Genomic DNA, 24,031 nt, shown 5'->3' on the forward strand with positions numbered 1-24,031 from the left:
TAATAAATAATTCAAAGTTAGATATACTTTTAGGGATCTTTTAAATTTCAGAGTAAAAAAGTATATAACAGGTGCTGTAGCCCCAGGACTCCAGAATACTGAAGAGGTCTAGCAATGACAACAAGCAGTATGCCTAATTCACGAGAAATAGGATGACTTTTGATAAAATGAAGGATTGAGAAGGAACTGGAGCAACAGTTAAGGAATGAAGTTTTGCTAGCTATATGCAAGCAGTCATCCACATATTTATTCCTTTCTCTGTACTACAAAGGATGAGCATAGTTTCAATGGGGGTGGGGGACAGGGAAATAGGGTATGGTGGGGTGGGGAGTGACATAAAGGTACATTTATATCCAGTATGGTGCTGTTTTTGGCAGAAGCAGTCCTGAACTCCTGAAGTTCTGTAAAACTCTTCATTTTAAGATCAAGGTAGAATTGGCATAAATTTATACAACAGAGTCTAGGAATTTTACTCATTATATTATCTAGAAAGGACTGTAAATACTTTTTCTCAGCTTGGGGTTGGGTGGATGTGAGGCAGATTATAGTTTTGGTAGAGTTGACACAGAACTGTTCTGCCAGCTACCTTCATAGCAATGGTCATTCAAAAAGACATGCCATTACCTCCATGAAAGCAAACTGGTTTTGTCTATTAACAGGAATAATATTTAGTACAAAAATATAGGTATCTGTAATATAGGTCTGAGGTAAGCTGGCAGCCTAAATACCTTGCGTCTAGAAAACTGAAAGAACAATCATTTTTCATTGTTATGTTGATCAGTGTTCTTGGTATTCTGATTAATTAAAAGGTATAATTTAATGAAGTAAGCTGAATGCTGACTACAGGCAGTCTAAATTGCAGTTTCTCCTCTTAAGCAGTGAAAAAAACCCAGGAATTTTAGGGCAGTATAAATCAAGAACTCAATACTAAATTCATTGTAAACAATTAAACAGTGTGGAGCTCAGGTAAAAATTTACCACTATACCAGAGAAGAAAAGAGCAAACATACCCAAATGATCACAATCAACGTCATAAGTGGCAGTGGCTCTTAGGAGGACATCTGTTTTTTTTTCCCCTGCATCATTTTTCATTGATTTTTGAATGTCAGGAACAACTCTTTCAGTTTTCTGTTTTCGTCTGGCCTTTCCTTCTTTCTTTTCACAAGACCTAAAAACAAGTATAGTATTTTTCCTCTAATATTGGTTCTCAAAAAACAAAAACGAAACCCATAAATAAATAAAACTCCCTCAGATAAGGCTTTTTTCTCCAGCAGATTACCTTTAATCTTACATTATTTAAGCTTTCATAGCTTCTACCCTTTTCCTCCCACAAACAACTTAAGTATAACATCTTAATGACCTCTTAAATTCTTCTTATCTATGCTCTTGTATTTCCCACTTAAGCTGATATTGTAAGAAAATTACAGGACAAATTCTGCCAGTTGTCTGTTCTTGTAAAGTTTATTGAAACAGCCACATTCATTCTTTTCAGTACTATCTATGTTGCTTTTCCACTACAAAGGCAGAGTCGAGTAGCTGTGATAGAGGCAGCATACCCATGAAAATACTATCTGCCCCTTTACAGAAAAAAATTGCCAGCCCCTGTTATACCTTATTACATTGTGACACGATTAGTCAACTTACACAACCTATCCCCTATGAGTTTTTAAGGGCAAGAATTAATCAAATTCAGACTTCCCTCATGGTCCAATGGTTAAGAATCCACCTGCCAAGGCAAGGGACACAGGGTCGATCCCTGGTCTGGGAAGCTCCCACATGCCGTGGAGCAACTAAGTCCGTACACCACAAGTACTGAGCCCGCAAGCTGCAACTACTGAGCCTGCGGGCCACAACTACTGAAGCCCGTGCACTCTAGGGCCCACATGCCACAACTACTGAGCCCACATGCTGCAACTACTGAAGCCCACGTGCCTAGAGCCCATGCTCCGCAAATAGAGAAGCCACCATGAAGAGAAGCCCGCACACCTCAACAAAGAGCAGCCCCCGCTCCCTGCAACTAGAGAAAGCCTGCGCGCAGTGAAGACCCAGAGCAGCCAAAAAAAAAAGAGTACAAAGAAAAAAAATAATAAACCAAGCTTTAAAAAAAAATTAATCAAATTCTTATTTGTTTGCCCAAGGCTGATACAGTGTCTGCTAAGCAAATGACACTTAGTAACTACTGAGGGAATGAATGAATTAAAAAAGGACCAGACCTCCCTGGAGGTCCAGTGGTTATGACTCCATGCTCCAATGCAGGGTACATGAGTTCGATCCCTGGTCAGGGAACTAAGATACCACACGCCATGTGGTGTGGCCAAATAAAATAATTAAAAAAAAAAAAAAAGATCAAGAACTTCAGACTCATGTTTAACAGCTACATGCCTCTTAAAGGGTAAGTGATTGTGGATGACTCCTTGAAATACATCAAAGGTTTTATTTTCCTTTTAGATTTATTCCACATGACAGAAGTTCTAGTAAAGTGTTACTGCCTTCTGAAAGTCTATGATCAAAGACAGCTTCAAAACTGGCATTTCCAAAAATACAAATTAAAACCACTTTACATTGGTTACATGAGTATATACATCTGTAAAAGCTCATCAAATTTTATTCCTAAAAGATAGTTTATCAAATGTAAATTATACATCAATAAAGTTGTTTTTTAAAAAGTTAAAAGGTACTTTACCTTAACTGTTCTAAAAAATTATCAATGTACTCTTTCCATTTTTCTGGAAATCCAAACATAAATTTCCTTATGAGATAATTTGGGTAACCTATTTAATGATAAACAAACAAAAATTACCTGAAAGTCTAGATTTTAAAGTGATGTCATTAATTCATTAAATAATTTAAAATTATATACTTATTGCTTACTATGTGCCAGGCACTGTCATAGATACTGAGGATTCAGCAGTTAACAAAACAAACAAAAATCCCTGCCTTCATGAAAACTGGCTTCTAAACAGAAAGCAAACCAATAAGTAAAACATCTCGTTTGTTAGATGGTCATCGATGCTATGGAGAAAATTATGCAGTTAAGGGGAATAGGGATACCAGTGTGTTCATTCTAGAGAAGGAGAAAGGGGGCAGGCAGCTTTTCAAAAAAGGACAGAGACATTCTCACAGAAATAGCATCATTTGAGTAAAGCCCTGAAGGACATGAAGGAGTGAGCAATGTGGCAACAAAGTGAAAGGGTATGAAGCAAGAGTGTGCCTGGCTTGTTTGTAGAATGACAAAGAAATCAGTGTAGTTGAAGTGGAGTGAGGAGAGGCTACTCAGATAGGTAACAGAGGTAGTTGGGGGAGATTATAAAGCCTTGAGGTCATTTTATAAACTGAGTGTTTCACTTTGGGTGAGATGGGAAGCTACAGAAAAATTCTGAGTGGAGGAGTCACAGAATTTGACTTACTTTAACAGGACTGAATTAGCTGCTATTTTGAGAACAATCTGTGGAAGTACATAGGGAGAAACAATGACACCAGTTAGGAGGTTACAGCAATGATTTAGACAAAAGATGAGGAAAGTCCAGACCACAGTGGTGCAACAGAGGCCTGGGTTCTGGATATATCATGGAGATAATGCCAGTAGGATGTACTGACATACTAGATGTGAGTGTGAGAGAAACTGAGGATTTAAGGGTGTCTCCTAGGAGTCTGGCTAGCCACTGGAACCATGGAAAGAGGGTAAGACTGTAGATTATACACATTTAAGGGAGAAGACCAGGTTTTAGACATATTAACTCTGAGACACCTGTAGACATCCTAGTGGAGATGTCAAATAAGCAGACAGAAAATGAGTTGAGCGGCTCAGGGACTATTCTTCGTTACAGATAAAATTTGGCATTTGTCAAAATATGAATGAGATTTAAGCCTAAAAGAAATCAGCACAGCACTGAGTATAGAAAGAGCCATAGTCTGTCCCATCACTTAGAGACAAAGAAGAAAGAGGAAAATAAGCAAAGAAACTCAGAAGGAACAGGGAATGAGGTAGCATGAAAATATGGTATTCCAGAAGCCAAGTAAAGAAAGTGTTTCAAGAAGGTAGGTGTGATTAACTGTGTCAAGTGTACACTGGATTTAGCAATGTGGGGGCCAACAGTGACTTAAAGGGCTGTTTCGGTGAAGAACTGAGGATTAATGTGTAATTAAAGAGAATTCAAGAAAAAATGAGAAAGAATTCAAGAGGAATTAGATCTAAGTATAACAAATCGTCTGAGCTGTTTTGCTGTAAATGAGAGCAACAGTGGCTGAAAGAAGTGTGGTTAAAAGAGGCCCCCCCTCCCAGTTTTATTGAGAAATAATTGACATACATTACAGTATAAACTTAAGGTGTACAGTATGATGGTTTGATTTACACATATTGTCAAATGATTACCACAATAGGTTTAGTTAACATCTAACATCTCATATAGATACAAAAAAAAGCAATTTTAAAATTTATAAATGTTATGAGATGAAGATTTAGCATCTGTGCCTCTCCTTCCTCACCCTCTCCCCACATTTTTTACAATAATTTTAATTATATCAAAGATTGTTTGCATCATTATAACAATGTGAATATTGTTCACTGCAGAACCTATTAGAATACTGTGACTATATGTCCTTTCCCCATGCTGTACATTTCATCACTGTGACTCATTTTGTAACTGAAAATTTGTATCTTTTAACCTCCCTTACCTATTTCACTCATTCCCTGACCTCCCTCCCTTCTGGCAAGCATCTGTTCTCTTTATCTGTGAGTCTGTTTCTGTTTCGGTTTGTTCATTTATTTTTTTAGATTACACATACAAGTGAAATCATATGTTATTTGTCTTTCTCTGATTTATTTCACTTAAAATTTAATACTTTCTAGGTCCAGCCATGTTGTCACAATAGCAAGATTTTATACATTTTTATGGCTGAACAATATTTTGTGTATATATATATATATATGTACATATATATGTATATATATATATATACATCCCACATCTTTTTTTTAATGAATTTATTTATTTATTTTTGGCTGCATTGGGTCTTCATTGCTGCACACGGGCTTTCTCTAGTTGCGGCGAGAGGGGGCTACTCTTTGTTGTGGCAGGTGGGCTTTTCATTTCAGTGGCTTCTCTTGTTGCAGAGCATGGGCTCTAGGCACGTGGGCGTCAGTAGTTGTGGCACGTGGGCTCAGTAGTTGTGGCTCGCAGGCTCTAGAGCGTAGGCTCAGTAGTTGTGGTGCACGGGCTCAGTTGCTCTGCAGCATGTGGGATCTTCCTGGACCAGGGCTCGAACCTGTGTCCCCTGCACTGGCAGGCGGATTCTTAGCCACTGCGCCACCAAGGAAGTCCCATTGCATCTTCTTTATCCACTCATCCATCTATGGACACTTAAGCTGTTTCTGTATCTTGGCTATTGTAAATAATGCTGCAATGAACACTGGGGTGCATTTGTCTTTTCAACTAGCACTTCTGTTTTCTTTGGAAAAATACCCAGAACTGGATTGCTGGATCATATGGTAGTCATACTTTTAATTTTTTGAGGAACTCCCATACTGTTTTTCCTAGTGGCTGTAAGGAATTTACTTTCCCACCAACACTGCATAAGGGTTCCCTTTTCTCCACATCCTCACCAACACATGTTATTTCTTGTCTTTTGGATAATAGCCATTCTCACAGGCATGAGGTGATATCGCATTACGGTTTGATTAGCATTTCCCTGATGATTAGTGATGTTAAGCATCTTTTCATATCTGTTGGCCATCTGTATGTCTTTTTTGGGAAAATATTTATTCTCTGCACATTTTTTAATAGGGTTGTTTCTTTTTGTGATATTGAGCTGTATGAGTTCTTTGTATATTTTGGGTATTAATCCCTTATCAGTAAAATAGTTTGCAAATATCTCCTCCTATTCAGTAGGTTGCCTTATTTTGTTGAGTTTCTTTTGCTGTACAGAAGTTTTTTAGTTTGATGTAGTCCCATTTGTTTATTTTTTGCTTTTGTTGCCCTTGCCTGAGGAGACATCTGGAAAAATACTAAGGCATATGTCAACGAGTTAACTGCCTGTGTTTTCTTCTAGGAGTTTTATGGTTTCAGGTCTTACATTTAAGTCTTTAATCCATTTTGGGTTTATTTTTGTACATGGTATGAGAAAGTAGTCTAGTTTGATTCATTTGCATGTAGCTATCTAGTTTTCCCAACATTTATTGAAGAGGCTGTCATTTCTCCATTATATTCTTACCTCCTTTGTTATAAATTAATTGACCAAATAAGCATGGGTTCATTTCTGGGGCCTCTAATCTGTTTAGTTGATCTATGTGGCTGTTTTGGTGCCAGTATCATACTGTCTTGATTACTGTAGCTTAGCAATATAGCTTGAAGTCAGGGAGTGTGGTGCCTCTAGCTTTGTTCTTTATGTATTTAGGCGTTCCTATGTTGGGTCCATATATATTTACAATTGTTATATCTTTTTTTTGGATTGCTCCCTTTACCATTATGTAATGTCCTTTTTTGTGTTGTTACAATCTTTGTTTTGAATTGTTTTGTCTGATATAAGTATCGCTAACTTGGCTTTCTTTTCATTTCCATTTGCATGGAATAACTTTTTCCATCCCCTTACTTTCTATCTGCATGTGTCTTTAGATCTGAAGTGAGTCTCTTGTAGGCAGCATATATATGGGTCTTGTGTTTCTATCCATTCAGCCACTCTATGTCTTTTGATTGGGACCATTTAGTCCATTTGCACTTAAAATGACATTTAAAGTAGTTACTGCCATTTTGTTAATTGTTTTCTGGTTGTGTTAGCAGTTTTTCTGGTTGTGTTTATAGTTTTTTGTTCCCTTCTTTTGATGGCTATCTTTAGTGTTATATTTGGATTCCTTTCTCTTTTTTTGTGTATCTATTACAGATTATTGGTTTGTGGTTACCATGAGGTTTATATATAGCATGTGTATATATATATATATATATATATATATATATATTACATAGTGTATATATATATAATATATATATAATTATTTTAAGTTGATGATCTCTTAAATACAAATGCATTCTAACAACCCTGATTTCTTACTCAAAAGAGGGTTTTTTGTTTTTCTTTCTTTTTTTTTTTCTTTGTTTTTGCGGTATGCGGGCCTCTCCTGTTGCGAAGCACAGGCTCCGGACACGCAGGCTCAGCGGCCATGGCTCACGGGCCCAGCCACTCCGCGGCATATGGGATCTTCCCGGACCGGGGCACAAACCTGTGTCCCCTGCATCGGCAAGCGGACTCTCAACCACTGTGCCACCAGGGAAGCCCCTTTCTTTCTTTCTTTTTTTTTTGAGAGGAGAAGAGAGAATTACTGGAGTAATATCCTTGAGTACAAGAGGATAGGAGCTGAAGCATAAATAGGTGGACACAGACAGGAACATGGAAAGTTTGTCCACAATAAAAGCAGGTACAGATACAAGCAGGTGAGCAAATGTGACAGAGATGTTTTCTTTTGATTGTTCCTATTGCTCAAGTCCTCTTCTTGCTCCCCTACCCACCCAGATGACAGAGGGAGGTAGGAGATGTGTAAAAATATGAAATAGTTATCAAGGATGATGGGAGAGTGAATGGATTAGGGAGCTGTGGTAGGAATACCAAGGGGCACTAAGTGACCACAACTTGTTGCTGGTAATCATAAATTTAAGGTGGACTATTCAGATGTGTTTTTCTTCAGTCACTTTAGCTGTGTACAAGGCATAGGCAGAAAATTAGACTGTATCAGGACTGGGGTTGTGCCGGGCAAGTTCAACAAAGAGAGGAATTGGGAAACTAAATTATATTCTTATAATTTATTCTTACAATTCCTCACAAACAAGGAACATTTCACTTGAATGTTTTTTAAATCACGGGACTTAAACTGTCAATAAGAGTGATTAAACCAGAGGAAAGGGTCAGCATACATAACAGTTTTACATAATGTGGGCAATTTTATTTTTAATTTTTAGTTTTGATATATAATTTTAAAACACCTAGTAAGAAGCAAAAAAATGTATATCACTGTTACACATATGGTTAATTGTTTCACTTAGTAAACTAATTCATCAATTAGTAATGACAGTTTTTACCTGCTTCTTTCATGGAAATCTGGTCTATCATTCCTTTTAATATATAAATGTTGCCTGATAAAGTCCTAAGTTTGTTGTGCTTAATCCGTTCTATAATTGCATTACTGTGCCAATATATGTTAGTGATGTCTCTAGGAGAAAAAATAGCTTAGTTAAAACCAAAACATTCACATTTTACCAGGAGTCACAATGTACATATATAAGCATATAAATTTATAACATAAAGTAATAAATTTTCCCTCCAGCTACAATACTATTAATCTAATTACAAAACATTTGAGGGCCGAACATTGCAACAGAACTCAACCTCTTGGCTAATGCGATCCTCAGAGTACCAAGCAACTGTATTGTGGCCAAACCATACCCCTAGTATAAAATATATCATTAGCAAGAAAGCAGAGCCTTCTCCATCTGGTGCTAACAACTGATGCTCAGCTTCCAAAGGATGATTTCGCTGTCCCTCTCCACAGGGGCTATACTGTGTTAGCTTTCACTCAGTTATATGGTTTGGATTATTCTAATCTTGTGTTTTTTCCCCTCACTACATAGCCAAATGTCTTTACCTTCCTCTTTGGAAAGTACCAAAAAGAGGTTCAAATTGGGAAAAAACAAACTGCAGTATCAAATCACTGACCCACAAATCTACTCTTCATACTTCCTTACGTGAAGCTAAGAATAAATAGAAAATAGAAAAAAAGAAAGTATGAAGATGTATTAGATAAATGTTGAACATTCTTTGATTCATTAGATAACTAATAAGAAACATTCTAAATATAAATTTAATAAATAAGAAAGTTAAGTTCTTTAGTTTGGTCAAATGGAATTAAATTCATACATTATACTTTAACACAATATTCTCATCTTCTGTTCTTTCTATATTTATTTTATTTAACAAATATTTAAATAGTACTTTAAAAGTACTGTTCTCAAAGTCTTATAAATATTAACTCATTTGATCCTCAAAATAACCCAAAAGGTAGGTTATACTATTATTGTCCCCATGCAAATGAAGAAAATGAGACTGAAAGAGGATAAGTAATTTGCCCAACTCATATAGCCAGTAAAGAGCAGTAATGGGATTCCAACAAAGGCAATCAATGCTTCCTCTGGATATTAAGGAAATGGGTGCAAGGCAGGCAGAAATAAAGTGAGCAAGACAGATTTTATACACTTAACTTATAAACTTGCAGGTAAGTATCTTGAACAGTGATACACTGTATTGTTTTATTACAACCTTTTATTACAATTTTTTTTAACTACTAAGAAAATGGGTTTTGAAGAATAGGAAATTGTGCTAATAGAGTAGCAGAACTAGGCAAAGCCCACTTACCAGATGATGCTTTCACTTTAGGGAGAACCAGAAAGTGCCAATGATTACTTAATATGTAGCTGTATGGCAAAGTGTTATATATTTTGATTTCTTTTCTGGATCAGTAATTTATATCTGGTTGTCCCAATTTAGATGTGAGAATCTGGACTGAAATGCATGTAGTAAATATTAACTAATCATATATAATTAAGCAGATAATACCAGTTCACTTATTAGAACCTCTGAAAAAATAAAGCACTGTGTATACAAATTTGAGCTGTCACTATTTTAAAAATAATTTGAGTTAACAGACAAAAGCAAGAAAGCTGGTTACAATCACAATGGTCATACTCATTTTACTTTACTGCCATCAGTTTGTAACCTCATTGGAAAGTCTTTGTTTTGTACCAAGATGCAATTTGTCACGCATCTCCTTTTAAGCTCTTACACACAAGTATATCTTATCACAAATTTTATTAAAAGAATACTGAAAAGTTACACTTACATCAATTTTCCTTCTACACATATAGCAGTGTTATCATTGATGACTTTAATCATCCATTCCTGTAGCTGGACTACCTAATTAAGCATAAAAATGAAGTATGTTATTTTTTGTATTATTGGTAGCATATGCATTAAAAAATCAATTTACAATAAATTAAAAGAAAAAACTTAAACGAGTAATCCAAAAGAGTTCTTAGTGTTCATCTACGTAAGAATCACATTCTATTTTAAATAGCAATAAGGTAAAAACTCTTATACATAATTGAACAAAAGATGAATGGAGGACTTCCCTGGTGGCACAGTGGTTAACAATCTGCCTGCCAGTGTGGGGACATGGGTTCAAGCCCTGGTCTGAAAGATCCCACATGCCACGGAGCAACTAAGCCACAACTACTGAGCCTGTGTTCTAGAGCCCGCGAGCCACAACTACTGAACCTGCGTGCCACAACTACTGAAGGCCGCACACCTAGAGCCTGTGCTCTGCAACAAGAAGTCAGACACCACAATGAGAAGCCTGTGCACTGCAGCAAAGAGTAGCCCCTGCTCTCCACAAGTAGAGGAAGCCCGTGCACAGCAACGAAGACACAATGCAGCCAAAAACAAAATATAAATAAATAAATTTAAAAAAAAGATGAATGGAGACTGAACTGAGGTTGTACTGCAGAGTTTGCTCTACAATCCAGAATCAATTATACATTAAATATTCTTATGTCAAATACTCTTAACCACTAGGGGAAAAAAACACACCTAAAATCCTAAGGTATCCATTAAAATACCAGAACTCACTAAAGACCCAATAACTTGGAGAAAGAAACAGTTGTGTAATATACATTTCACCATCACTCTTACCCTTATATAATTAGAGCTTTTTTTTTTTTGCAAAGTTGATTTGGAGTTGCATTCAATTTCCTATAAAGGTGACTGCTAGTAATCTATATTTAGTATTCTATTCCAAAGCAAACATCTGAACAGCTCAGAGAAGTCTTTATTTTAGGACAAGTAAAATCCTACATTACTATAAAGGAAGATTTCTGTGAACAACTGTGTTAAGAAATTATTGCTTTTATTGTGTAACAATCTAATAATGAACTATTTCTAATGAGAAATACATCCATAAAAGTCAAACCTTGAGTCGCCATTTTATATATAAAATTATAAACTTACATATAAAGACAAATTATTCTGTGGTAGTTTTATGCTGAGTCAGGCAACTAAAATGGAAGGGTATTCATTTAAAAAATTACAGGTAGGACTTGGGAAAGAGGCAATAAAATTTCTTTTTTTTTTCCTACTTCTGCATTTGGAACTATAAGATATATCAAAGAATCTATCAGATGGAGATGGTGTTAACAATAAAAGCTAACAGTAGGCAGTGTTCCAAGAATTTAAGATACATTGACTCATGTTATTCTCATAACACTAGGAGGCAGGTACAATTAACTTCATTTCATAGATAAAGAAACTCTGTAAAGTCTAGTTCAATAACTTGCCCGTATCACACAGAGCTAGTTAGTAGCACAGATGGGTTACAAATCTAGGAATTTTGGCTCCATGATCCTGTATCATACTGCTTACATAAAATACCAAGGGACTTCCCTGGTGGTCCAGTGAGTAAGACTCTGTGCTCCCAATGCAGGGGGCCAGGGTTCTATCCCTGGTTGGGGAACTAGATCCCTCCCGCATGCATGCTGCAACTGAGTCTGCATGCCGCAACTAAGAAGTCCTCACGCAGCAACTAAAGATCCGACATGCTGCAACTAAGAGCCCGCACAGCCAAAATAAAACAAAAAACAAAACAAAACAAACTATGTTGTTAAAAAAAAGAAAAGAAAAACTCGGAACTTCCCTGGTGTCGCAGCGGTTAAGAATCTGCCTGCCAATGCAGGGGACATGGGTTTGATACCTTGTCCAGGAAGATCCCACATGCTGTGAAGCAACTAAGCCCGGGCACCACAACTACTGAGCCTGTGCTCTAGAGCCCGGGAGCCACAACTACTGTAGCCTGCATGCCTAGAGCCTGTGCTCCGCAACAAGAGAAGCCACCGCAATGAGAAGCCCGTGCACTTCAATGAAGAATAACCTCCACTCACTGCAACTAGAGAACTCCCGCGCACAGCAAAACGAAGATGCAATGCAGTCAAAAATTAATTAATTATTTAAGAAAAAAAATCAAATATTCATTCTGCAAACATTTGTTGAGCTATACTATGCTCCAGGCACTGGTTTAGGCTTGGGATTCATCCAGAAACAGAATAAAAAGGCCACCCTCTTTAGAGCCAACATTTGTGTTGTATGTGTGGTGGTGGTGAGGGTTGGTGAGGGGTCTGGAAGCAAGCAGAGTGGTGGTGGTGATATTCAAATAAATGGACAAAAAAATAATAAAATGTCAGGCAGTGATAATATTAAAAATAAGTATAAATGGAGGATTTTTGTTTTTTAGACAGGATAGTCAGGGAAGGTCTTGGAACAGAGAACTGAATGAAGTAAGGGATGAGCCATATGGATATCTGGGAGTAATTCTTCCAGGCAGAGGGAACAAGTACAAAGGCCCTAAGTAGGTAGCAAGGAGGGCACAGTAGCTTGAAAAGAGTAAGCAAGAGAGATGAGATGAGGCTGGATATCTCCAGGATTGAATTACGTAGAGTCCTACAAGGTATGGTAAAGGTTTAGTGTTTCCTCTCTCTCTCTTTTTTTGGCTACCACGCGGCATGTGGGATCTTAGTTCCCCAACTAGGGATCGAACCCGTGCGCCCCATCATCCCTCACTCACAGCCAATGAAAGTGCTGTGGAGTCTTAACCACTGGACCACCAGGGAAGTCCCAGTGATTTCTCTTGAGGTGAGAAGTTACTAGAGGATTTTGAGCAGAGGAGTGACATAATTTAATATTCTATTAATGGGCTGCTGGGTAGAAATTGGCCTATATATAAAGATTCTGGCCTCTATTCAGAAAACAGACTGAAGGGGAGAGGCAATAGTGGAAACAGGGAGACTATAAGGCTACTGTAGTAATCCAAGAGATTACTGTGCCTTGGACTAGGAAGTAGTGGTTGAGCAATAAGGAGTGGTCATATTCAGGACAGTAGAGACAACAGGATTTCTTCATGGTATAGATGTGTAGTACGAGAGAGAGAGACAGAGACAGAGAGACAGAGAACGAGAGAGATAGAAAAAAAAGCCCAAAATGAACCTAAAATTTTTACCTAAGTATTTGGTGAAATGGTATTACTATGTACCAATATGGGATACAATGTTAAATTTGAGATGCCTATTAGGTACCAATAGAGAAGCTGTACAGATAATCGCATATGTGAGTAGGGTTTACAAGAATGTTCTGGGCTGGAGATATATATTTGGGAGCTATCAGCAGAGAAATGGAATTTAAAGCTATGGCACTGGATAATAATAGTCTAGAGAGTATGTGTAGAGAGAATCAGTTTCTAGGACTGATTCTAGGGAATCCAACCAACATTTACAGGTTGTTACAGGAGAAAGCAGCAAAGGGGAGTGAGAATGCCCAGTGAGGTAGCAGAAAATTAGGAGACAGTCCCTAGAACCTAAGCAAAAAAGCAATACAACATTTTGAGAAGGATGTTCTGATTCACTGTGTTAACCTCCTCCATGAGTGACAGAATAAGGAATAAGATAATCATTGGATTTAAGGATATGGAAATCATTGGTGAACCTGAAAAAAGCAATTTTCATGGAGTAGTGAATATGAATGTACAAAGTGGAACTTGTTCAATAGGGAATGAGATAAGAAGAAATGATCACTGTGAATACATATACCTCATTCAAGGTGTTTTGCTGTAACAAACAAACAAAAAAAGGGGTGGTAGCTGGAGTGGGATATGGAGTAAAAGGAAGGTAGACATTTTCTTCATATTTTTTAAAAAACACAGGTCATGTTTCAGCATGTTTATATACTAATGGGAATGATGCAGAAGAGAGGAAAAAATTGAGGGGAGAAGGACAAAGTCCTTTAGGTGGTAGGAGGAAATGAACTGGCCTTGAAAAGGAACACAAACTGTTCACCCATTTTAACAGAAGGAAACACAGAATATGTGGATATAGCAGCAAACAGACTGATAGATTTGGTGATGGGAATAGAGGTTCTCAGTGAACTGAGAATGAGGAGGAAAGAGAAGGTTTGGAGGTTTTAAGAGAGAATAAGAGTGGCATACTCCTCTAGGAAAGTCAGAGTGTGGGGTGGATCGACAAGTGAAACCTAGCAGGACTGATGGGCAATACTGAGAGCCCATTTAAGGTTTGTTGTCAAATTTAAAATGAGACTAGTCAACATTGTTGTGCATTTTGTTCCAGTCATCTTCTACTTCTCAGATACAGGTATATAGCAAAAAAAAAAAAAAAGAGTAAAATTTAACCAGGGTTACAATTTTGCCAGAGGAAGACAGAAGGAAAAGCAATAAACAGAACTGAGTTTAGTCAAGGGGATGATTATAATGATGGACCACGGACTCTATGTAAGGTAAGAGAAATGAGGACAGAAAAGATTTGATGAACTGAAGGTTGTCTTAGTGGGGTGGAGTATTGATGGTGGGGATGGGGGAAAAGTACTAGAGGTAGAATGATCTGAGCACACAGGATTTAATAGTGAGAGTGGGATGCTTGAAAGAGAGAAGCTGGTGAATGGACTGGCAAAGACAAGGGATAGGTATGACTAGAGTTGAGGGTATTGGTAGGGAGAAGGTCTCTGAAAATCAAGAATTCAAGGAGGCTGGATAGATTATCTACATGGATATTGATGTCACAAGAGTTGACGACAGAAGGAGTAGCAGAGGAAAAAGTAACAGGTGTCAAAACACTTCAACAGGATGCAAGCTCATGACTAGGAGGTTGCACTATAGATGACTACAGAAGGACAGAGGCAGTGGTAAAGCCTTATGGCACACGTTTCAAAAGTTAGGGAGGGGGAAGGAGTGGTTTTAGAGAGAAGGAAAAATGACCTGAAACAAGAATGAGGAACAAGAGGAATGCACATTATATCATCTCTAGGTCCAACAGAATATGGGATATGGGAGAAAAAAGAGCCTCCATTTAAGAGAAACAGCCATAATTTTAGTTAGAGCAAAGTTAAGAAATGTTCATAGAAGACTGAGAATATAACATTTTGCTAATGCTGTAACTCGAGTTCAAGAGAGCAATGTAATGTTGGGAGAGTTAGAGGTGAGTGAGAGACTGGGTCAGACTAAGGCAGAACTGTATAGAGATAAGAGACCTGGGAGGCTTGGACTTTGTGTAGTAGCTGAGGTAAACAGTACTATAGAGATGATGGAATTAATACTGTAGGGTCTCTTAGAACAGATGTCTTTAAATCTTTTACTTAACCCACCTCATATTTTTAAGACAACATCTAAAACTTTTCCTTTTAAGTCTAAACATTTGCAAATAATGCGATTTCCAATAAATACACTGAGATATGAAACTGTAACTGTTATATCGCTCTTTAAAATTTAGACAGGGACTTCCCTGGTGGCACAGTGGTTAAGAATCTGCCTGCCAATGCAGGGGACACAGGTTAGAGCCCTGGTCTGGGAAGATCCCACATGGCGTGGAGAAACTAAGCCCATGCGCCACAACTACTGAGCCTGTGCTCTAGAGCCCGCAAGCCACAACTACTGAGCCTGTGTGCCACAACTACTGAAGCCTGCACACCTAGAGCCTGTGCTCTGCAACAAAAGAAGCCACCACAATGAGAAGCACATGCACCGCAAAGAAGAGTAGCTCCCGCTCACCTCAACTAGAGAAAGCCCTCGCACAGCAATGAAGACCCAACGTAGCCGAAAATAAATAAAATAAATTTTAAAAAAATTTAGACAGAATTCAAATATCATCTCAGTCTGATACCTACAATCATCCTTTTAAAAATAAAGGCTCAAACCTTTACCCATTGGAAAGTTTACATTGTATCTTTCTCCTTGAACTTGCATTTCTATTACACTTCCTTCAGAGAACTTATCCTAATATAACATAGTTTGATGGTCTAAAGTCTTTCATTGATCCCTCTGTATTACAACAGAAAAACTTCTCAAATCTTCAGATGCTGTAACTCTTCTTTCAATTGCTCTGTTAACAGAAGCCCAAGAATCAGGGGAAAAAAATTTAAGAATACCTCACTGTTCATCCCCAAAGGGAGTTGAAGACTGTACTAGTAATAGAGCAAAGTAAGAGTTAATGCCTAGGTCTTACTTTTAATCCATTGTTCTTTTCACTAGGCCACACTGCCTCTACACGAAATAATAACAAAACCCCAAAATGAAGATACTGTTAATGAGAAAGCAAAAGAGCTCATACTCTTGAAGAATGGGGATAAAAACAAATATACATCTGCCTTAAAAGTTTTCCTACCTTATTTTTTTTAACTCCATTAGTAATAGTTTGGCATGTACTTGCAGAAAGCTTCCAGGCATTGCTTTTTGATCTCTGAGGTATTCCTGTATGAAACCTTGGAGTTGCAAGCACAATTTTACATGTATCATTCATGGAACCTGGAAGATCAGTCTCTCTGGGCATTGTTTTCTCATTTCCTTCCTTAATTTCCTGTTTTGAAGTGCCTTCTGTTGTAATCTTACTATCATCAGAAACCATTAATTGACTGCCGTTTTTAAAAGAAACACAGAGAGTCTCAATGGTGGGATTTTGGGATTTTTCACAGGTAGAATCAGTGCCTTCTAAAACAAATGTGTCCTTTTTGGACTTAGTGGTTGCAACTGTATTCTCCTTTGAGCGAAGAACTTGTCTAGCCAACTGAGCTCTAGTTAATGCCTTGTTTGAGACTCCTGCAGCTGAATCATTTTCATGTTCTTGGTTCAGAATTGGAAGCTCTGCAAAAAACACAAAACCAAACAAAATTTATAGAAGGATAATATGAAATTAAAAGAGAGCAACAGAACAGTTGAAAACTTTTAATATTTTTTCCTTTTTAAAACTGAAGTATAATTGACTTAAATATTAGCTTCAGGGTATATAACATAAGGATTCAGTATTTTTACACATTACAAATAATGCACAACATAGGATCACCACAATAACTAGTTACCATCTGTCACCATGCAAAGTTATTAAAATATGATTGGCCACATTCCCTATGCTGTACATGAAATCCCCGTGACTTATTTATTGTATAACTGGAAGCCTGTATTACTGATCTCCCTCATCTATTTCACTCATTTCCCTCTCCCCAGGCAACTACCAGTTTGTTCTGTATATCTATAGGTCTGTTTCTGTTTTGTTATGTTTGTTCATTTGTTTTGTAAAACTGTTTATATTAAAGTCTTCAGGTTAGAAATGTTCCACCCTCCTGCCCAGTCTTTCTCTGAGTGCCCCTGGCTTTTACAACTCAATCTTTTATCCACAGTCAATGCTTGTTGCCTACATAGGGGAAATAATTTTCTCTAGAATATGTAGCCATACATTAAAATAACAAACTAAAAACAAACAAAACAAAACAAAAAGCGCTTTACCGTAAGTTAAATTGCACAGAGGTGCCTTCTTTTCCTGCTGATATTGAATCTTTTGCTTGACTGACAGGAAAATATTATTTGATGATTCTGAAGGAACTTCTTGGACTGAGGCTGTGTTGTTTTTTTTTTTTTTTAAAGAAAGAAGTTGAGTTGTATTAGTCACTGAGAAGAAAAAAATGCCTTTAAAAAAATCTTGGAATAGACTTAGGTTCAGTAATGATCTGACCAATAGTGTATACTTATGGAATATATGACAATTACATTAAGTTTTGTCCCTTTATTATTGTCTCATGCCTTCAACATATTCCCTATACCTACATTATGCTGAGAAAGATTTTTTTTAAAACTTCTCCACATTACTTGCCAACTAAAGTATACTATTGAACTTAGAAGCCTAGACATCTGGAATAACATTGTTTCTGCCACAAATCAGTGTTAAGGTTATATATGAAGTGCCATCCAGCCTTGAAAATTCTGATTTTGCTTCTGGTTGCTGGAAATTTCTAAAATGTGGAAGAACAGTTGAAAAGTTGTAACTTATACTTTAAAAATCAAAATGTTGAGATTCAGTAGCAGACTAAACCATAATTTATACTTCTTTGATATCTCTTTAGCAGGTCTTCAAAGGCACAAATCTGGTAGGCTTATCAACTAGAAAAACAGGAACTATTAGTTCCTATAGTTACTTACATTTTATTCTGCTTTACGTCCTAGATGGTTAGTTTTGTTTCTTGAATACAGAAATGAATTTCTTTCACACAAAAAGGGGAAGGTAATCGACTTAATTTGTACCAGAGAAGGAAAAACTGAATTATTTTATATGTTTAATTTTAAATATTATACTTGAAAAAATTGGTAGTGATTATACTTTAGTAAGTATGCCACTTTGGCCTTAGAAACCTTAATATAAAGATTTTATTATAATGATGTGTCATAAAAGAAGGATAAGTTTCTATTTCTTTAATTCATTCTACTAGAAATGACAAGGCAATGTAGTAAAGATGAGTAGGTAATTCAATCAAATATAACATGCTATATAGAAATTGGGCCATTTATTTGAGAGTCCAAGGATCCATGCAGAGACTCTCCAAAAGATCTCTGAAATTATATACAAAATCTGTGTTTGTATATATGTGTATTTTCTGGGGAAAGATTCATCAGATTCTCAAAGTAGTCAGTTACTTCTTCTCTCTAATGCCACTTTACATATAAAACATGCTTTAATATACATTATTTCATTTGCTTCTCCCTTTTCTCCTAGACTGTATGAGATTATTTTGTATACCCCCCAACCTCTATCCTAAACTCCCTTAGAAAACTCTGCTTTTTGTGTCAAAATATACCACTGTCTTTGAAATGCAACAATATACCCACAATCTACTGTATAGTAGTTAAGAGCATGGGCTTTCTAATAGATACCTGTATTTAATTCTCAGCCTATCACTTATTACCTGTGAGACACAGAGCAGATGTGACATACTTAAAAGCTCCATCTCCAAGACTATTAAATAAGCATATAACCATAGTGTTTGCTAAAGAATCAAAAGAAATAATGCATGTAAAGTATCTTCATCAATTATTACAACTCATTAAAATCTCAATTTCAAGTGTCCCAATTTCTGATCACCTTATATCTTTCCAGATCATTCTCTCAAATTCACTGACTATCCCAACAAGACATACACTTCTTCCCACTTCTTCACCTCCTTCAGGTCTTCTTTTCTCTGTCTAACCAACTTAAATTTCACGGCCAATTGTGACCACCCCCTTGCACACACACCCCAACTCCTTTGTCCTTTTTTCACATCATCCTACAGGCACACCTCAGAAATATTGTGGGTTGAGTTCCAGACCATGGCAATAAAGTGAGTATCACAATAAAGTGAGTCATGTGAATTTTATTTCCCAATGTATATAGAAGTTATATTTATATTATATTGTAGTCTATTAAGAGTGCAACAGTCTTATGTCTAAGAAAAAATGTACATACCTTAATTTAAAAAATTATTGCTAAAAACACAATTTTTTTATAGCAACTTTACTGTTAAAAAATAGTAACCATTATCTGACAACACAGGATTGCCACAAACCTTCAATTTATAAAAACCGCAATATCTGTGAAGAGCAATAAAGTGAACTGCAATAAAATGAGGATGACTGTATTTGGCAAAATTACAGTCCTGATAAAATCCAACCCCCTTCCTATTCCCCACCAGCACCTATGCAGCTAGAGGAAAACTCACAACCATAGTGATTGGTCTTATCTAAATTCATGTCCACAAATCTCAAGTAAGTCCTTAACATTGCCCAGGAAATCAGGCCTAGGCCATTTACTCTTATGCTCTCCTACACTATTCAAACCTCCTCAAACTTCAATACCTGCTTCCCATTCTTGCTCTCAACTGATGACTTGACTTCCTATTTCAGATTATTTCTGAAGTCACTTAACACTGCCTACCTTCTTGTTTGATGTTCTGTTTATGTTCCTAGCGAAGGCCAAACATCCACTTTTAGATTCTATTCCCTCTCAACTACTCAAGAATATCATACTACAAATCTCAGTTTTTCCTTCCCTAGTGGATCATTCCCAAAAGCACACCAAGATGATGTTATTTCACCAATCATTAAAAACAACAAGATCTTCTTAAACCATACGTCCCATATTTCTCTGCTCCCCTCAAAAAGAACTGTCTACGTTCACCATCATCAATTTCTCTCCTCACACTCTCTCTTGAACCCTCCTGAATCACGCTTTTGCTCCTATCACTCCACCAAAACTGCCCACATCAGTCATCAATGATTTCCACGTTGCTAAATCCAATAGTCAAATCCCAGCCTTCATCTTTCTTGACTGATTAGCAGCATTAGACACAGCTAATGACAACTTCCTCAAAAGCATTTTGTTTTCTTGGGTTTTTCTTCTTCCTCATCTTCTCAGTGGCCTTCAGTACTTCCTACTCTTTCTTCTAACTTCTAACTTTCAGGGTGCCCCAGGACTCATCCTTGAATGTTTTTTCTGTGTACACTTACTCCCTGATGATCTCATCTAATCTCATAGCTTTAAATACCATTTAGGTGCTAATGACTCTCAAATGTATTTTTCACACCTGGACCACTTCCCTAAATTCCAACTAATTTTTTCAAAAGCCTAATTCACAACTACACTTCAATTTTTAACAGACATATCAAAATTGACATGACAAAAAACATAATTGCTGAGCCCCCAACCCCACTCCACCTCTGTCTGCCCCACCTCAGTTAAATCGTTCCAGTTGCTCGAGCAAAAAAACAAAACAAAACAAAACAAAACAAACAAATTACCCTTTATAGCTCTTATATTCCACATCCAATCTCTAAGCTAATGCTATTGGCTCTTCCTTCAAAATATATCTGGAATTCAGCCACTCCTTATTATCTTCACTGCTACCACCTGACCAAGCCAACACCCTCTCTCAACTGAATTACTTCATTAACTATTTCAAATTTAAAAATGTAAGTCACGGGCTTCCCTGGTGGCGCAGTGGTTGAGAGTCCGCCTGCCGATGCAGGGGACACGGGTTCGTGCCCCGGTCCGGGAAGATCCCACATGCCGCAGAGCGGCTGGGCCCGTGAGCCACGGCCGTTGAGCCTGCGCGTCCGGAGCCTGTGCTCCGCAACGGGAGAGGTAACAACAGTGAGAGGCCCGCGTACCGCAAAAAAAAAAAAAAAAAAAAAAGTAAGTCAGATCGTGTCATTCCTCTGCTCAAAACTCTCCAGTGGCTCCTTAATTTGTTCACAATAAAAGCCCAAACTCTAACATTCACCTATAAGGCCCTGCGTTATCTGACCCTCTCTTTATCCGCTCCTTCCCAGCTCTGTACGCTCACTCCATGACAATCTCACAGCTAGTCCACATGCTTCTATTTCAGGGCATTTGTACCAGCTGAAGGATCATCCTTTCCCATTCAGTCCCCAAGATATCTGTATCTAGTGCCTCCTTCAATTTTTGGCTCAAATGCCACCTTATTGAAACACTGACCACCCCACTGAAAACTACAACCTCCTTCAACTCTCCCCATCATGCTTACTCTTTTTCTTTCCAGAGCATTTTTCTTCTATTATACCCTAAAAAATACTTATTTGGTGATCTGTCTCCCAGCAACTGAATGTAAGCTGGCTTCATGAGGGCAGAGATTTTTGTTCATTTTGTTCACTGCTGTATCCTGCCCAAGTGCCTAAAACAGTATCAGACACAATAAACACTTTTTAAACCAACACGTAATAAAACTAACCTCTTAGTGAACTGTCTTCTGGCTGGAATGATTTGTTGTTTTCCTTTTCTTCACAGAGGTAGGTATGCTGTAATACTCCTTCCTCAGCTCCGTTAGGAGTGAAAATTTTATTACTTTCATTTTTTGGTGGTTCCAACAAACTGTTTCTTGATGCTTGTTCTTGCTTGTTACGTAGTACTTTTTCTTTCATTCTTTGAAATATTTTCCCTGGTGATTCATAGATTGCTTTATTTTTTAATCCATCCTTGTTGGGCTTTATAGCACTGATATCAAGAGAACTGTTAGAGGTAGTAGCCTCTGCTAGCATGGTAGATTGAAATATATTTTTATTATTAAACACTGTTATTTCTAGGAACTGACTCTTTTTATGGTCATTCCCTTTTAAAGAGGACTTCTGATATTTCACCAAATCTTTTACCGGAGTAAGTGTGCCTGAAGGAATGCTGTCAAAAAAGACTGCATGCATGGGCATATTTCTCCTCTGAGAAGACGTCTCTGAAGACAAGTGAATTCCTGGATGTTTCAAAGGTGTTGCAATCATCTTGATAAACAGTAGCAACAAATTTCCTCTAACAGAATATTCACTTAAACACAATTTTCAGGATAGACCTTCAGCAGGGGGCCAGAAGAACCTGTAGTTCAATGTGAAATCAACCTTTACCATGCTTTGGTACAGAAAAAGTTAAGTTTATTTGCTTTCCATAACAACATTATACTAATTAAAAGGTTTAATCGGTTCATAACAACACTGGATAATCTATAGCTCACAAATCAGACTAAGATTTATATTTTTGTTAAAGCCTCGTTTTACTATTTTTCAATGATAAACAGTTTGGCTTTTAAATGTACTTCTCTAAGAAAAAGCAGCTTTCACCAAGTCTTCTACTTAATCGCTCTAGGGGCTGAATTTTGAATATCTGTTTTTGAAATTTATTTGAACCTCAAGTCCTGGAAGTTCCAATCTAATATTTGCATCAAAAACCATTAATCGACATTTGCATATGGCACTACATTAAGTTATAAAAGATTAAATTTCACCAATATGGTTTTTCCTTTTAGGCGCTTAAATTTTAAGGCAGCAGCTACAATGATATATCCTAATGAAGGCTAAAAATCCATTCAATTTTTAAGTTAAATAATCTCCAATCCTGATTTTGTTATGCTGCAGAACATTTTAATTGTGAGGTTTTTGTTTTAAAAAATCCTCAAATCAAAAGTAAATTATATACATTCTAATTTTCTAAACATTTACTGCTACTTAGAATTTTTAGAGGAAATCATGCACTTGGGCATACATGGTCTTAGACTTGTTTTAGCTTGCTTCTTACATATAAATTTTATTTCCCACACCTAGAAATTAAGATTCTAGGTGATGAACCATACAGTTACATTCTGTAATACCTGGTAAATTAACAAAATATTTCAACCTGAGGAGCTCAGAACTTGAAAATCTAGATTTATAGCATCTCTGATCAATGAATTTATAACTACTCCAATCAGTCTTTGACATCATATAAACATAAAAAGCCTATTTCAGAAAATACAAATGCAATCAGACCAAAGACATCAAGTATCTTTATCTACAGTAACTTCTGTGAGAAACAAATACGAAAGTTAAAAATTCATATACGAATTACCATTCTATCCGATATTTATAAGAGAAAAAAACAAGGAAATATTCCTCGATAACAAAAGCTGACAAAAAAGGGTTATCCTGGGAATGACACAAAAACCACTGAATTCAGCAAATATGTATTAATGTATATATTTATGCACTTGGCAATGTGCTTGTGACAGGAACGCTGTGCTGAGAGTTGTAATACTCACTAGTCATTCTCTTTAAGCTCTCAAAACAAAAATGAATAAACTGGGACAATTGCATGGAAAGAAGGCAAAGTATGTGCAGGTTTACACAATCTCAATTCCTTAGAACCTAATGAAATGCTCAGCAGGAAGTATAAACTGCAAATAAACTAGCAGAACTAAGAACAGGCCCAATCTGTAGCACAACAGTCCTCCCCCCCACCCCACTTCTCCCAGGGGTGGATACATTATAAGACCCCCAGTGGATGCCTGAACCTGTGGATAGTGCCAAGCCCCATATATATACACTACGTTTTTTCCTTTACGTACATACGTATGATAAAGTTTAATTTGTAAATTAGGCACAGTATAAAATAAAACAATTATAACAATATACTGTAATAGGGACTTCCCTGGCGGTCCAGTGGTTAAGACTCCGCACTTCCAATGCCGCAGGGTGCGGGGTCGATCTTGGTTGGGGAGCTAGGATCCCACAGGCCACGCGGCACAGCAAAAATAAATAAAAAATAATAAAAAGTAATAAAAGTTATGTGAATGTCATCTCTCTCACTCAAAATATCTTATCGCACAAATT

At 37.0% G+C, this 24,031-nt stretch overlaps 1 protein-coding gene across 2 annotated transcripts in view; it reads right to left on the bottom strand.

Moving 5' to 3' along the window:
- Positions 1–24,031, bottom strand: part of MIS18BP1 (MIS18 binding protein 1) — a 63,155-nt gene that overhangs the window by 35,703 nt on the left and 3,421 nt on the right. For both annotated transcript variants that reach the window (XM_081230256.1, XM_081230255.1), the window contains exons 2-8: positions 21,634–22,265; positions 17,363–17,473; positions 16,248–16,723; positions 9,881–9,954; positions 8,067–8,197; positions 2,684–2,771; positions 1,011–1,168 (exon numbers count right to left, since the gene is read on the bottom strand). In XM_081230256.1, coding sequence (XP_081086382.1) covers positions 1,011–1,168; positions 2,684–2,771; positions 8,067–8,197; positions 9,881–9,954; positions 16,248–16,723; positions 17,363–17,473; positions 21,634–22,174 — 1,579 coding nt within the window. In that variant the 5' untranslated portion in view covers positions 22,175–22,265. The remainder of the gene's footprint in view (positions 1–1,010; positions 1,169–2,683; positions 2,772–8,066; positions 8,198–9,880; positions 9,955–16,247; positions 16,724–17,362; positions 17,474–21,633; positions 22,266–24,031) is intronic.

The sequence above is a fragment of the Mesoplodon bidens genome (assembly GCF_964165515.1).
Source record: "Mesoplodon bidens genome assembly, chromosome: 3".
Taxonomy (NCBI): domain Eukaryota; kingdom Metazoa; phylum Chordata; class Mammalia; order Artiodactyla; family Ziphiidae; genus Mesoplodon; species Mesoplodon bidens.